General features: G+C 43.9%; 1 protein-coding gene across 1 annotated transcript in view; it reads left to right on the top strand.

The window, feature by feature from the left end:
* Positions 1-8,267: 8,267 nt before the first annotated feature.
* The window catches only part of NFE2L3 (NFE2 like bZIP transcription factor 3), a 37,508-nt gene continuing 28,332 nt past the window's right edge, over positions 8,268-17,443 (top strand). The window contains exon 1 of the mRNA XM_063452363.1: positions 8,268-9,050. Within this exon, the coding sequence (XP_063308433.1) occupies positions 8,532-9,050 (519 nt within the window). The 5' untranslated portion in view covers positions 8,268-8,531. The remainder of the gene's footprint in view (positions 9,051-17,443) is intronic.

The following is a 17,443-nucleotide window of genomic DNA, read 5'->3' as shown; positions in this document are numbered from 1 at the left end:
GGTGGCCGACACAGCTCTCACTCAGTCACTCACAGGCCAGCCCGAGTCATATGTCTGCAGTGCGTAGCAAGTGAAGTGCATAGTGCTGTGCACTTGACTTGCAAATTATGAGGAGAGCAGCGGCCGGGAGAAAGAGGAGGTCAGGAGCACGGAGGAAGAGCATGCTCCGCCTTCACAGTCATTCGTGGAAGAATCCGCACAGTGAGTGTGAGGGAGGAGGTCAGTGCTTTGAAATCAAAGTCGGCAGACTGAGACACTGTCAGGAGGGTCCAGGGAGCAGCAAGCTTTAATCCCTTAAAACCGGAAGGCGTACTATTACGCCCTATTCTAAGCGGCTCTAAACGCCGCAGGGCGTAATAGTACGCCCTCTGTTTTTTTTAACTTACCCGGTCGCCGGCGATCCCACGCCGGCGATCGCGGTTGGGGAGCCCCCCGCGGCACATCCGACGTCCTGAAGCCCCCTCGGCCATGTGAGAGTGAGGTCCTTGCGAGGACCTCACAATCACATGGCCGGGTTAGCTGCCTGGTGCATTGCCAGCAGGGGGACTGCCTGTAATGACAGTTAGTCCCCCTGCTGGCTGAATTCAAATAAAAAAAAGTTAAAATAAGTGTAATAAATTAAATAAAAATATACTTAGATCATATATATATTATATATATATGATCTAAGTATATATATATATACACATATTCATACACACACACATACACTGTCTAGGTGTATTTTACTATTAATATATATATAATTATATATATGTATTAATATCAAATTACACGTAGACTGATACTGATTAAATATATATATATATATAATTATTGTTATATATATATTTATATATAATATATAAAAAAATATGTAAATAGGTTAAAAAATAAAATTAAAAAAATAATAAAAAAAATTAAAAAATATATAGATGTGTGTTATTTCATTCTAACTGTATTGTGATATTAATATATATATATTTATATCAAAATACACTTAGAACGAAATAATATATATATCTATATACATGTCAAGGTTGAGCTCCCCAACACGCAAACTAAGGGACAAGAGAGGCAACCCCAGATAAACGTATTACCGGTCCTTAAAATGGCCGGGCTTAACGTGATAAGAAATAAGAATTAGGAACGTCAGACGAGCCAAGGTCAGGGTTAGAGCAGGAAGCGTAAACGGAAAACAAAGCCAAAGGTCAAGGAAACCAGAGATAAGAATAACCAGAAGACAAGCCGAAGTCAGTTACCAAGGAAACACAAGTTAACAGAACGCACTCTCGGGCTATAAGAAACCACGACAGGGCAAGGAAGTGATGTAAGAAGGAGGTATAAATAGGGCTGAGTGATCTCAGATAGGTTTGGGATAGAGTAGAGTAGATTATAAATAGAGTTGACTACCTGAGTGCTGTCCCCTTTAAGAAACGGCGCGCGCGCGTACCCCTTTAAGAAACGGCGCGCGTGCACGCCCCCGGACGCGCGCGCGCACCTGAGTGCGTGAAGCCAGCCGGAGAACAGCACAGCCCAGCGGAGCAGGAAGGACGGCGGGAACAGAACGGTGCGGGCCGCAGGGAGGTATGACAGAACCCCCCCTGAAGGAATGCCCACTGGAGGAACACCAGAAGGGCGAGAAGGAAACCTAGCATGGAAAGCACGAACAAGTCGAGGCGCATGAACTTCAGAAGCAGGAACCCACGAGCGTTCTTCGGGTCCATAACCCCTCCAATGGACCAAGTACTGAAGCGATCCACGTGAGACACGGGAATCGATAATGTGTTGGATCTCGTACTCCTCCTGACCATGAACCAAGACGGGAGGAGGACGAGAACGGGGTCTAGAATGACTGTTGCAAACCAACGGTTTCAATAGAGAGGTGTGGAAGACGTTAGGTATACGAAGGTTCCTGGGTAAATCCAAGCATAGGACACAGGATTGATCCTACGTAGAACCTTGAAGGGGCCAATATATTTAGGGGCTAATTTCATGGAAGGGACACGCAAACGGATATTACGTGTAGATAACCAGACCCTATCACCCGTAACATAAGAAGGTGCTGCTCTACGGTGCCTATCAGCAAAGGATTTCTGAGTAAGAGAAGTCTTCTCCAAGATGGCATGAACCATTCTCCAAGTTTCCTGTATGGTAGACAAGTGCTCATCCAGAACCGGCATCCCATTGTATGAGAACGAATCCGGGAGCAAATTTGGATGACGACCATACGTGACGAAGAAGGGACTGTGGCCAGAGGCAGAATGTTTGGCGTTATTTCTGGCAAATTCAGCCCAGGGAAGAAGGTCAGCCCAGTTGTCTTGAAGTTGAGACGTAAAGCAGCGGAGGTATTGCTCGAGGCTTTGATTAGTCCGTTCAGCAGCACCATTGGTCTGTGGATGATAAGCAGAGGAGAAAGCTAGCTCAATACCCATGTCTTTGCAAAAGCCCCTCCAAAACTTGGAGATAGATTGTGAGCCCCTATCAGACACAATTATGTCAGGTATACCGTGTAAACGTATTATTTCTTTAGAAAATATGTTGGCTAATTCAGCCGAAGACGGCAACTTCTTTATGGGAATAAAGTGCGCCATCTTAGAGAAACGATCAACAATAACCAAAATAACAGTAAAACCTTTTCGATGGTGGCAGTTCTACAATAAAATCCATAGATAATTGTGACCATGGAACAGACGGCAGAGGAAGAGGATGCAGAAGACCACATGGTACTTGATGAGAAGGTTTGGACTGAGAACAAACATCACAGGACGATACATAGGCTGTTACGTCTTTCCTGAGGGACGGCCACCAATATTGCCGGGTGATTAAATCGATAGTCTTGGACACCCCCATGTGTCCAGCCATTTTACTGTCATGGTAGTGGCAAAATACTTCTCCTCTTAAATTAAGAGGAACAAAATATTTCTCAGCAGGTTTGTCAACCGGTGCCCTATCTTGAGCCTTTTGAATTTTGTGCAGAAGGTGAGAGGAAACTCTGGTTCTAGTTACTGCTATGATTCTCTCAGGGGGCATAATGGGTTCAGTTATTTCCTCCTCCTTATCGAGAGTGGCAAATTGTCTGGACAGTGAATCGGCCTTGATATTACGATTCCCTGGTCGATATGAGATTAGATAGTTAAAACGGGAAAGAAAAAGAGCCCAGCGTGCCTGTCTGGAAGAAAGTCTTTTGGCGTCACTCAAATATGATAAATTCTTATGATCAGTAAGAATCATGAGAGGTACAGAAGAACCTTCAAGTAAGTGACGCCATTCTTTAAGAGCTAAGATTATCGCTAATAATTCTCTATTACCTATATCGTAATTCTTTTCTGCAGGTGTTAATTTATGAGAAAAGAACCCACAAGGATGCAACAGAGCGGTTGGAGACTCCCTCTGGGAAAGGATAGCTCCCACACCAGATTCAGAGGCATCTACCTCAAGGATGAAGGGTCTAGAAGGATTTGGGTGTACCAGGACAGGAGCAGATGTAAAAGCTTTCTTTAAGCGAGCGAAGGATGCCTTAGCGTCTAGACGTGATCCGCTCCCTTCTTTGTCATAGCGGTAATTGGAGCTATTATCTGAGAGAAGTTTTTGATAAACCGTCTATAATAATTAGCGAACCCTATGAATCTCTGTATGGACTTTAGTCCAATGGGTAAAGACCATTCCAGAATGGAGGATAGTTTTTTAGGGTCCATTTGAAACCCTTTGGCAGATATTATGTAACCCAAAAAGTGAATGGAAGTTTAATCAAATAAACATTTCTCGAGTTTACATTACAAGCCATTGGCAAGAAGTGTCTGTAATATGTTTCTGACCTGTCTGTGATGAGTTTGTATATCAGGAGAGTGAATGAGTATATCGTCGAGATATACAATAGCACACGTGTGTAAATAGTTCCTTAAAACATCCTTGATGAGATCTTGGAAGACGGCAGGGGCGTTACACAGACCGAAGGGCATAACGGTGTATTCATAATGGCCACTTCGGGTGTTGAATGCCGTCATCCACTCATCTCCCTCTTTGATGCGAACAAGATTGTATGCTCCTCCAAGATCTAGTTTGGTAAATATTTTAGAACCACGAAGCTTGTCAAAGAGTTCTGTTATCAAGGGTATGGGGTAAGCATTCTTAAGAGTAATCTAATTTAGGCCTCTATAATCTATACATGGGCGAAGATCCCCCTCTTTTTTAGAAACAAAAAAGAAACCTGCCCCTGCTGGAGAAGAAGAACGTCTAATAAATCCCTTCTTTAGGGATTCTTGTATGTACTCCTCCATAACTTTATTCTCTATTTGAGATAGAGGGTATACTCTCCCCTTGGGTGGCATGGTGCCAGGAAGAAGTTTGATGGCACAATCGTAGGATCTGTGAGGAGGAAGACGATCCGCTTCCACTTTATCAAACACTCTCTTAAGATCCTGGTATTGAGGTGGCACAATAGTGGATAGAGGAGGGGACGTAGGAACATTAAGAGAGCAGAGGGGTCTAACATGATTTTTGCAAGTATGTTCACATGAGGGAATCCAAGACAAAACCTGTCCTTTTCTCCAATCAAGAACAGGGTTATGTTTTGGTAACCAGGGAAAACCAAGAACTAGAGGACAAGAGGTCGAGGATATGACTTGAAAATAATTTTTTTCTTGATGGGTTGCGCCCACCACTAGAATAACAGCTTCTGTTTGGTGTGTCACATACGGTACTGTTAAAGGTCTACCATCTATGGCCTCAACGGCCAAGGGTGTTTCTTTTTCTTCCAAAGGAAGAGAAATGAACGATGAAAAAGCCTGGTCAATAATGTTATCAGCTGAACCAGAGTCAATGAGGGCCATAGTTTGGTGACAAAACTTTCCCCAAGAAAGGGTTACAGGTATAAGACACCTGTGTGAAGCTGTTTTAGGGGACAGAGACATTACACCCAAGGCCGGTCCCCTGAACGAGCTTAGGCGGAGGAGTTTTCCGGGCGAGATGGGCAGTTGTTGCGTAAATGCCCTTTTTTGCCACAATATAGGCACAACCCTTCCCTCCTTCTGTAAGACTTTTCAGCCTCAGAGAGTCTGGTAGTACCTAATTGCATGGGTTCGGGGTCAGGCTCAGGTGCCGGTAATGCTGGAAATCCGGTTACCATAGGACGAGGAGCGGTTCGTCCCAAAGCCCTTCTTTGCCTATCTAGATGTAGATGTTTCTGCCTTACCCTTATATCTATGTCTGACATATACTGTATCAACTCTTCAAGGAGTTCTGGAAGATCCCTAGCTGCCACCTCATCTTGTAAGGATTCAGTGAGTCCCTCAAAAAAGACAGCTGTCGGGGCACTATTGTTCCAGGTTACCTCAGAGGCTAATGTACGGAACTCAATGGCATAGTCGGCCACAGATCTAGATCCCTGTTTTATTTTTAATAAAGCCCTGGCAGCTAGTCTCTTTCTGCCTGGGGGACTGAACACATTCCTGAAAGTCCTGAGAAATAGTTCGAGGTCAAACACAATCAAATCATTATTCTCCCACAAAGGATGTATCCAGGCTAAAGCTTTACCATCTAATAAGTTCATGATAAACGCTATCTTAGACCTGTCAGTGGGAAATTAATTGGGAGCCATTTCCAAATGTACCCCCACCTGGTTCACAAAGCCCCTGCATAAAGACGGATCCCCGGAGTAAGGGGAGGAGGGGTGAGACAAACGGATGGTGTAGGATGGGACGTGGATGGTACGGATACAGCACCTTGAGCGCTGTTCTCGTCCGCCTCTTGCTGGAGGCAAGCAGTTCTAGTCAGGATGGTTTGCAAAGCTTGGGCAAACTGATCCATCCTACGATCTAAACCCTCCATTCTATTTTCGCAAGCTGCCATTTGTTGCCCCAAGTTTGCAGGGTCCAGGGCCCTGTTGTAATGTCAAGGTTGAGCTCCCCAACACGCAAACTAAGGGACAAGAGAGGCAACCCCAGATAAACGTATTACCGGTCCTTAAAATGGCCGGGCTTAACGTGATAAGAAATAAGAATTAGGAACGTCAGACGAGCCAAGGTCAGGGTTAGAGCAGGAAGCGTAAACGGAAAACAAAGCCAAAGGTCAAGGAAACCAGAGATAAGAATAACCAGAAGACAAGCCGAAGTCAGATACCAAGGAAACACAAGTTAACAGAACGCACTCTCGGGCTATAAGAAACCACGACAGGGCAAGGAAGTGATGTAAGAAGGAGGTATAAATAGGGCTGAGTGATCTCAGATAGGTTAGAGATAGAGTAGGGTAGATTATAAATAGTTGACTACCTAAGAAACGGCACGCGCGCGTACCCCTTTAAGAAACGGCGCGCGCGCACGCCCCCGGACGCGCGTGCGCACCTGAGTGCGTGAAGCCGGCCGGAGAACAGCACAGCCCGGCGGAGCAGGAAGGACGGTGGGAACGGAACGGCGCGGGCCGCAGGGAGGTATGACAATACATAAATATATACGTATATATCACTATATATAAACCTATATATAAATAAAAATATTTTAAAAAAATTATGTGTATATAAATACATATATATACACATACGTATATATATACATATATTAATTATATATATATATATATATATATATGTAATATTTTTACATAATTAGGTATCTTAATTAATTACAATTAGCGGGACCTGGCTGACAACCCATGCCGAAAGTATGGGGAATTTAATTTGCTAGCACTATATTTAACCCTATAACTTTCCAAGACACCATAAAACCTGTACATGGGGGGTACTGTTTTACTCGGGAGACTTTGCTGAACAGAAATGTATTATAACGATGATATCGCCAGTAAAAGTGACGTTTTTTGCATTTTTCATGCACAAATAGCACTTACACGGACGATATTATTGCTGTGATACTTTTTACTGTTTTTAAACACAAATATTTGTGTTCAGCGAAGTCTCCCGAGTACAACAGTACCCCTCATGTACAGGTTTTATGCTGTTTTCGAAAGTTACAGCGCCAAATATAAGGCTTGTGTTTCATTTTTTTCACATTCAAATTCGCCAGATTGGTTACGTTGCCTTTGAGACCCTATGGTAGCCCAAGAATGAAAATTACCCCTATGATGGCATACCATTTGCAATAGTAGACAACCCAAGGTATTGCAAATGGGGTATGTCCAGTCTTTTTTAGTAGCCACTTAGTCACAAACACTGGGCAAAATTGGCGGTTTTTGCATTTTTCACACACAAACAAATACTAACGCTAACTTTGGCCAGTGTTTGTGACCAAATGGCTACTAAAAAAGACTGGACATACCCCATTTGCAATACCTTGGGTTGTCTACTATTGCAGATGGTATGCCATTATGGGCTTGCACAGAGCGCCTGATCACCTAAGGCCGGCCCTGACTATAGTGTCCCTTTAACAATTTATGGAACTAAAATGTAACTTAGAACAAGAACATTGTATCTTACTTACACAGACTGATTTCTAAACACATTTATTGCCCTTTAAACACACATTACTGTATGCATTGCTGCTGTGGTGTTATTATTATTATTTCCATTTATATAGCGCCAACAGATTCCGTAGCGCTTAACAATATTAAGAGAAGGCGGATTTAACTATAAATAGGACAATTAAAAGACAACTTACAGGAACGATAGGTTGAAGAGGACCCTGTTCTGTTATGCACTCAGACACAACAACAATATGGAGCTGCTAAAAAAGAGTAACATTAGCACATAAATCAAATATCTGACGCAAACATATTTGGAGGATGTGGTACCCAAAGAAGAGACACAGTAAGTAGTCTTTGATAAATGACAAATAAATAAAATAATAGTAAATTCAATACAAAAATCATCCGCAAAGTAGCTGTGTTGATAGTAGAAAAAACAAACAATTATTACATAGAAGGCCTGTTATTTTAATATTTGGTAAATTTAAGAATTCAAAACATCCTTGAAAAGTGCTACAAACCATTCTGGTGTCACTGCAAGATAGGTTCTGAGTAGGCCCATCTGAACAGTCTTGAACCCATCTTGTGTCTGTTGACTCTTACTTGTGTGTCATTTGTAGTTTTTTTATATCTGCATTGTACAGTGCAGACAGAAAAAAGGAACACAGAGATTTGGGTCCGTAATAGGGACTGTCCTTGCTAAACAAGGACACTTGGGGGTATGTTCTATGTATGTCAGGGAGCCCCTGGCCTGTATACAATGTGTGTGACTAGTTGCCATCATGTTACAGTACAGGGATGTGAAAGAGCCCAGCACACACCTTCCTGTGTAGTGTGAGCTCCTCCTCCCTGTGTGCCGCCCTGCCTCCCGGCCTGTCTGTGGCCGGCATTGTGTGTGTGTGTGTGTGTTAGTGCATTGATGTCTTTGTGTCTCGGTAAGGAGGAGTGGAGCAGCCGGCGTGCTCTATTGTTTCCTTCCCCAGTCCAGGGCACCAGCCAGCGCCGGCTGCTCCCCCCTCCCCGGTTGATGCCCACTGCCTGCCCAGCTTCTCCATAGACTGAGCCACCCCAGAGAGGGCACTTCCAGGGCAGCTGAGAAGTTTCCCCCACCCCCTCCCCTCCGGCCCGGCAGGGATAAAATGAAGGATCTGAAGAAGTATCTGACAGAAGGTCTGCTGCAGTTCACCATCCTCTTGAGCTTGGCAGGGGTGAGGGTGGACCTGGACTCCTATCTGCCCCCCATCCGTGAGATCATTCTGGGGACCAGCTCTGCCTACTCTCAGATCCCCTTCCACAGCCTGAGGGACACTTGGGAAGGGGCCAGCTTGCACCCCAAGAGCCCAGACCTGGACTCCTTCTTCACTGCTAGGAGACTGCTGGACGAGGTGAGGGCCCTAGGGGACCCCCTCATCCCCAGGACCGAGGTGAGTGCCTGGCTGGTGCATGCAGTGTCTGAGGATGCTGAGCCTGTGACACTTGGTGCTGCACAGACTGTGCTCAGCACCGACTCCAATGAGGACACTGATAACAGCAGCAATGAAGGCCCCAGCCAGCAACCTGCAAGGAACAGCAACCTACAGCAAAGCCATGCAGCCCCATCCCAATCACATATTGGGACAAGGGCCACCCCAAACCCCCCTGCAGATTATACCAAAGAGGTAAATATTGATATCACCTTCCCAAAATTATTGTTTTAACTGTGCAAGCATTCTGTGTCTATCATGTAGAAAATAATACCAAGCACGGCATTTGTATATAATCATTAGTAATTTCAGGGTTGAGAAAAAAAAATAGGTTCTTAATAACCCTCCAATTGCTGTAGGACCACAACTCCCATGTTGCTTTGCCTGCACTGTACTATGGGATATAAAAACAACAAATGACACACTAGTAAAGGTCAACAGGCACAAGAGGTCCCTGTTCAGATTTTGCTGTGACACCAGAATGGTTTGTACGCTTTCAAGGATGTTTTGAATGATTAATTTGCCAAATATTGTAATAACAGGCCTGCTATATCGTAATTGTTTTTTTTACTATTATCCACACAGCTACTTTGTGGATGCTGTTTGTCTTGAATTTACTTTTATTTATGATTATTTTTTTCCATTTATCAAAGCCTACTTACTGTGTGTGTCTTCTTTGGGTACCACGCCCTGCCAATATTTTGCATTAGATGTTTGATTATATATTTCCAAATAGATATGAGGCACTGCCCTAGTGAAATAACTGGTCTGGCGAAGAACCACCCTATTCAAAGTAAAATACAATGCGTATCAAGACATGTTATTATCTTTAAAATAATATGGCTTTGCCATGATATGTAAGCGAGGTTATTGATTGCACATTAAATTGAATATGTCATTTCTAGGTCACACAGACGTGTACTGGTTAAAAATGGTACTGTTGGCATGTCCAACATCATGCTACATGCTGGAAATATTCATATGTTTGGTGTATCACTTGGGTATCGATTTTCTCGCATATTGCAACATACTTGTTTGCAAATTTTAATTGTAAAAATCAAACCTTTGAAAAAGGTAACATGCTCATTTTTTTTTATTGTTGAAAGAGTGGAAATACTATAGCTTCTTTGTTAATTTTAGTTTGAGAAGAGATTTTTGAGTTAACAACTATTTAATGGTTTATAACGATTTTTTGAGAAATCACCAGAATAGCACAATTCGCCTGTTTTAGCCTACAATTTGCATTTCTTTAATTAATTCCCAGTTTAAAGAATATCCCTGTGGGTCTTAGGTGAAAGATTGGTCCAAAAACTTGTGCCTGACATCTTTCAGCCTGTAGCCTCCTTATAGGCCACTATTCGGTTAGTGGGTGTTAAATATTAACTAAAATAAATATTTAAAATTGGCTTAGAACCTATCAATAATTCATATGGTTTCAATTTTTTACTTAGTACATCAGCAAAGTTATGTGATCTTTATAGTGCAGTAACATTGAAAAATGTGGGACCCAATATAGATGAAGATTTCATGTTTTCTATCACCAGCCTAGAATTCTAAATCTATACTACAGCTCACCCAGATTTAAAAAAGTAACAAAAAAAAGGACAGCAACTGAATATTTGCTGTAGGATGTTACCACCAGAGGTAACAGGAAGTGGCGAGCACATTGTCACCAGACTGTCCCCAGAGCCCAGCAGATTATAATTGTATTTGGAATTACCACAGCTCTTAGAAAATGGGGTTAGTAGGGTTGGCCTGACCTCTGAGTGGAGGTTCACAAGGCATCTGGGGGTGTTCACTTAACTAGAAGTATTGACAAGGATTTTGGAAATGTTAGACCAAAATAAACAAACTGGAGGCAATATCAGACTTAGCTCATGTTCCACCTCAGCTGTTGTGGTATTACATATGCAATTATTTTCTGTTTAGTTATCTCTAATTATAAAACCTAAAATTCAGTTTTGATTACGTAAAAAAAAAAAAAATCAGTTGCAGATAAGGGTTAGAAGATGGAAATGTTTTGTTTATGGGGGGGGGGGGTTCATGCTGGATGTAGACTTAAAAGTTAATTCAACGTACAAAGAACCCTTTGTCCAAATCTAAAGGCAAAAATATGGTGTTTTAGTAAAGGTTGCTATCATTAACCTTATTTTTTCATACTTCAACTACAGCTATAAATCACTGCTGAACTCTCAGGCATACAGGAACACACAAAATAGGGGTATATTAAAAATCCAAAGATACCTAGGGGTTCTTCAAATGATGACCTTGTGTAGGGATCTATTGTGGATTGCGCAATAAGATACAGAAGTATCATTGCATATTTACCGTAATTCACAAACCTCTACGGTGAGAAGTCACCTGTCGCTGGTATAAGCTTAACTTCCAAAACTATAATGTATGATATGTGCTCTAAATACATGACTTATTATCAATGATGTTCGGAATTATGATATCTTTAGACACAGTTCAATTGTATGTACATAGTAATACAGATCTCATTTGGCCATATTTGGGTAGACCACATTGTTTTATAACTTTTTGAGTTTAATCTGATCCTGCAATATAATTGGAGTTTCTACAATGTTAATTCATTCTAGGATACTCACTAAAGTATACATTAATGTGTTAGTTAAGTTGCAGTATATAGACTACATTTCCCTTTGTACCGCCTTAAATACTATGAATTTTAGTTAGGACACAGATGGCCATTTTAATACTTACGAAATCCTATAGAGTTGCTTGTATTATTCATGTAGTATATAGAAATGTTTTCATTCTAATAATTTATTTGTAAGTGTCCCCAGTAAATATTGAGATATTGTCAGGTTGGCTTTGCCCTAAATGCCACGTATGTTTTTTTTAATCAAACCAAATTATCAAATGCTGCAACATCTCTCTCTCTCTCTCTCTCTCTCTCTCTCTCTCTCTATATATATATATATATTTATATACATACATTCTTTGTCGGTTAGAAACTGACAAAGCTCACCTGTTTATTTTATGTTTTTACTTATCATAGGGGACTTCCACAGGCAGATTTCCTTGCATTCAGTCATACTTTGAATAAGTAATCTGCCTCAGACTGTGCTCACAGTGGGAGGAAAAAAAAGTGGGTGTGAATTAAAGCGAGAGAAGGCATACAAATTCTCTCTAAGCTGTACTTTACTGTGCACTTCAATCAATATGGACCTTTGCCATTTATATACCCCCTGCCTAATGTGATCTCCAGTGGCTAATAGCTGTCATAATCCTCTGTGGCACTGATTGGGTGTAAGAAATGCAACCATTATTGAGAATGTGAAATGTAACAGACAGTATCCTCTATACGCACTGGTAGAGGTCATGAGACAGGCCTAATATTTGTACGCGGTTAGAGGCTTTTGCTGCATATGCTGTAACCTATAACTCCTGGCTGAATATGATGGCTGTTGTCTGCAAAAAAATAAAAAAATGTTTACACTTTACATTCTTTGAATCGTTATATTCCATCAGGTAGTAGAAATTATGATAATATGGATGTCAATGTACGCAATTAAAACACTGCAAAACTGGTATTCACCTAAAAAGAGGTTTCAGCTTAAAAGATCTTAGGCCATTACTATACTATGCTATGAATTAACTACTAACACAGTATGGCTGTATGAAATATAATATCGGTATTCAACCAGGATAGGTATTGTAACGGGAACAGGGGTGACTAGTCCCCAGGTTGGGATCCAGAACTGGTCTACTACATTGTTTGTCCCTTCTCGTCTGCAACCAGTGACCACCTGAGACCTATGCAGCAGTTCTTTAAGGTTCTAACCACTGAACTGTATGTAGTTGTTATTCCCTCTGCCCAATCCTTCTTCTAGGCAGGTATCAACCCCACCGCCTAATGCTACTTCCAGACACTGCCTTTACAAGACACGTTTTGGCTTATAATAAGTGATTGTGCTCTGCCAACAGGTGCACAGACTCTATTACACCACCCACCCAAATATCAGAGATCAGATTACTCTTTGGTGAAGGTGTAAGAACACCCACAATAGTTTATTCAACGCTAAGACTGACCTTTAACAACTCTACATTAAACTTATGGTGGTATGTACTAAACAATACATAAAACATACCAGTGCAGGGAAACAGAAACAGGTATTCAGCAATTAGACATTTTAGGCAAATATACATATTCAGGCAGTTAACCAACGACATTCTCTGAACAATTAAACAGAGCAAGATTTACAGGTACATTTAGCGTTTTCTTAGTTTTCAAATATGAATCGGTACACTTGAGCAATAGTTCAATACTTAGCAGTCATATGAGTTAAGAAAAACAACATAGATTATGTCTCATCCCCACAGGGCACACCACCTGCATTACAGGTTTCAGGCTTGTCAGTTATTTTGGGAGGGAAGAGGTAAAATCAGGACTTTTACATTGCTACTCACTAATGCTAGAATTTAAAGTGATTTTATGCCATGTAAGCTTAACTGGAAAAATTTGCTAAGAGTTTTAGATAATTATTTTATAAGATTTGCTTCTGCGGCCTTCAACCCCTTAAGGACCAAACTTCTGGTATAAAAGGGAATCATGACATGTCACACATGTCATGTGTCCTTAAGGGGTTAAAGGGACTCTCCAGTGCCAGGAAAACATATTTGTTTTCCTGGCACTGCAGGACCCTACATTGCCCCTTCTCCCTCCCACCCCCCATCCCATGATGCTGATGTAGGGGTTAAAACCCCTTCACTGACTTACCAGAGTCCAGCGCCGATTTTCCCAAAGTCAGCCTGCTGGGGACACCTAATGCGCATGCACGGCAATGGCCGCGCACGCGCATTAGACCTCCCCATAGGAAAGCATTATCTGATGCTTTCCTATGGGGATTTCGGCGACGCTGGGGGTCCTCACATAGCGTGAGGACGTCCAGCGTCGCTTAAAACACTTTTCGTGTTCTAAGAACACGGAAGTCCCTCTAGTGGCTGTCTTGATAGACAGCCACTAGAGGAGGACTTAACCCTGCAAGGTAATTATTGCAGTTTATAAAAACTGCAATAATTACCTTGCAGGGTGAAGGGTAGTGGGAGTTGGCTCCCACTCCAATGGGGTGCCTGTAGTGTACCTTTAACTTGAAAGTCACTTTGAATTCTCACTTTAGTAAATAATCCTGCACATCTCGTAATATATTTTGAATTTAAATTATTAAAGGGATACTCTGAAGCCCTAAAGGACTTGATGAAATGCTTCGTGTGTGAAGAGTGCGTCCTCTTTTCTTCATTGTACAAAAAGTACAGATTCAAATAGAAATTGACACTTTTATAAAGTAACCTTGTCAATCCACCTAGCTTTCAGGAATACAACATGGCCGGTCACTTCCTGGTTTGGTTAGCTCAGTGAAGCTAAACCTGAGGCAGGCAGTTGCCCAGAGCACACGCCTTGCAAAGACTTCTCATTGAGCTGCATTGGGAAGTCTGTGATTGGACAGCTACAGAAAGTCTGGGCTGGGGAAGAAAGTAAAACTTACAAAGGCTTCAGACAGGATATCTGCAGCTTTTAAAATCTGGTTTTATATATATACCCTCTATAAAAAAGGCATAATTAAATGCAGGCATGTTTTCATTGAAGGTATACCTAGTAAACACTATTTTTATTTGGGCAGTGGTTTCCCTTTAAGCTTCCTTTGGGCATAAAGGGAATGGGAGCAAGTGGGTGAAATGGGCCTAAAAGAAAACAAAATGTATTTTATTTTATAATGATGCTTAAAATAAAACATTCATCTGTGGGAACAGCAGTTTTTAAGAAACATAGCTACGTAGCTTTCCTTTCCAGAATTCTACTACCCATGGGCGTAGGAACCCAAAAAAATCTGGGGGGATAGCATTTTTACTCGCCGGGTATATTCTTATTCCGTAAACTAGGAGTTGTTTATCCCATTGTACAGCGCTACGGAATTTGCAGTCGCTATATAAATGATTAAATAATAACAACATTAAAGGGTCACCACAGGGAAGGGGTTTTACTTACCCGGATACAGCGCCGGGATCCTCCTGATTAGAACCACCCCTACCCTTCCCATGAATATTAGAACCACCCCTACCCCTTCCATGCACAAAAGAACTCCACCTACCCCTTCCACGCACATTAACTCCCTACCCCTTCCATGCATATTAGTACCCCCCTAACCCCTTCCATGCATATTAGAACCCACTCTACCTCTTCCATTCATATTAGTACTCCCCTAACCCCTTCCAATAATTTTTCTACCTACCCCCTCCTCCCATCCATATTAGTAGCCCCCCTAAACCCTTCCAATTATTTTTCTACCTACCCCTCTCCCCTATCCTTATTAGTAGCCCCCCTAACCCTTTCCAATTATTTTTCTGCCATGTTAACTAACGCCAGTGCTGGAGTGCCTACATTAAAAGGCCTGCAGGGACAGGCTATAGACACCAGAACCACTACACTAAGCTGCAGTGCTTCTGGGGACTATAGTGTTTCTTTAATGTGAGGTAAATTAGAGATTAGTGCAACGAATAATATGCTAGATTGCCTACTTACAACCAGATGAGGATGATGATGGGCTCTAGCTGCAGTCTGGCTCCACTGGTCTGGTGTAGAACAGGCTCTCTGGAGGCTGTTTGTAACTGTGGTCACAAAAATCAATGTTCTGTGAGAACGGGAAGCAGCTCCATTTTTTGGGGGTCCTTTACACAGCTCAAGGTCTGGATCCCAGGGTCCACCTTCATGTTCCACCAATGAGTTTGTTCACAGGGGGTGGAGTGTGTAGGGGATGTCCTGATATGTGTGTAAGGAATGCATTGTGTGAATCTGTGTTTGTATGTGTAAGGGCTGCAAGGTGTGATTCTGTGTATGTACGGGATGCAGTGTGTGCGTCTGTAAGGGGTGCATTGAGTGTATGTACGGGGTGCATTGAGTGTGTAAGGTTGCATGATTGTGTGAGTGTGTGTGTGTGTGTGTGTGCACGGGGTGCATTGAGTGTGTGTAAGGATGAATTGTGTGTTTCTGTGTGTGTAAGGGTGGTATGATTGTGTGATTGTGTGTGTGTGTGTGTGTGTGGTGGATGTCAATCTCTCTCCCTCCCTTGTCACTCTTTCTCCCCCCCCCCTCCCTGCTTCTTTCTCCCCCCCTCCCTCCCTGCTTCTTTCTCCCCCCCCTCCCTCCCTGCTTCTTTCTCCCCCCCTCCCTCCCTGCTTCTTTCTCCCCCCCCCTCCCTCCCTGCTTCTTTCTCCCCCCCCTCCCTCCCTGCTTCCTTCTCCCCCCCCTCCCTCCCTGCTTCCTTCTCCCCTCCCTCCCTCCCTCCTTCTCCCCCCCCTCCCTCCCTGCTTCCTTCTCCCCCCCTCCCTCCCTGCTTCCTTCTCCCCCCCTCCCTCCCTGCTTCCTTCTCCCCCCCTCCCTCCCTGCTTCTTTCTCCCCCCCCTCCCTCCCTGCTTCTTTCTCCCCCCCCTCCCTCCCTGCTTCTTTCTCCCCCCCTCCCTCCCTGCTTCTTTCTCCCCCCCCTCCCTGCTTCTTTCTCTCCCCCTCCCTGCTTCTTTCTCCCCCCTCCCTCCCTGCTTCTTTCTCCCCCCCTCCCTGCTTCTTTCTCCCCCCCCTCCCTGCTTCTTTCTCCCCCCCTCCCTGCTTCTTTCTCCCCCCCCCTCCCTGCTTCTTTCTCCCCCCCTCCCTGCTTCTTTCTCCCCCCCCCTCCCTGCTTCTTTCTCCCCCCCTGCTTCTTTCTCCCCCCCCCCTCCCTGCTTCTTTCCCCCCCTCCCTGCTTCTTTCCCCCCCTCCCTGCTTCTTTCTTCCCCCCCCTCCCTGTTTCTTTATTTCCCCACCCTCCCTCCCTGTTTCTTTATTTCCCCTCCCTCCCTGTTTCTTTATTCCCCCCCCTTCCCCCCCCTGTTTCTTTATTTCCCCTTCCTCCCTCCCTCCCTGTTTCTTTATTTCCCCTCCCTCCCTGTTTCTTTATTCCCCCCCTCCCTCCCTGTTTCTTTATTCCCCCCCTCCCTGTTTCTTTATTCCCCCCCCCCTCCCCTCCCCGTTTCTTTATTCCCCCCCCCTCCCCTCCCTGTTTCTTTATTTCCCCTTCCTCCCTCCCTCCCTCCCTGTTTCTTTATTTCCCCTCCCTCCCTGTTTCTTTATTCCCCCCCCCTCCCTCTTCCCCCCTTCCTGTTTCTTTCTCTCCCTCCCTCCCCTACCTATGATGTAGCGTGGCCGAGCGCTGTATAGTCCGCCGGTACAGGGAGCTTTTGTTTCCTGTACCCGGCGGACTAACAGGAAGTGCACACTCAGTGTGCACTTCCTGTTAGTCCGGCCGGGTACAGGAGACAGATGCTCCCTGTACCGGCGGACTATACAGCGCTCGGCTACGCTACAGTGAAGGAGTGACAGGAGGGAGCGCTGAGCGCTTCCCTCCTGTCAGCTCCTCTCTTTATGCTGCGCCCGGGCGGTGCGCTCTCATGGACGCACCAGCCCGGGCAAAGCTGCAGCCGCCTGAGGCTCTCTGCAGAGCGCTCGGGCGGCTGCAGCATCAGGGGGGGGGCGGCGGAGCTGGGGGGGATTTCCCCATACCTGTCCCCCCCGCATGATTTGCTGGGGGGGATGC

This window comes from Pelobates fuscus, chromosome 4 (assembly GCF_036172605.1).
Source record: "Pelobates fuscus isolate aPelFus1 chromosome 4, aPelFus1.pri, whole genome shotgun sequence".
Taxonomy (NCBI): domain Eukaryota; kingdom Metazoa; phylum Chordata; class Amphibia; order Anura; family Pelobatidae; genus Pelobates; species Pelobates fuscus.
The sequence above is the reverse complement of the archived record's forward strand: the minus strand, read 5'-3'. Positions and strand labels throughout refer to the sequence as shown.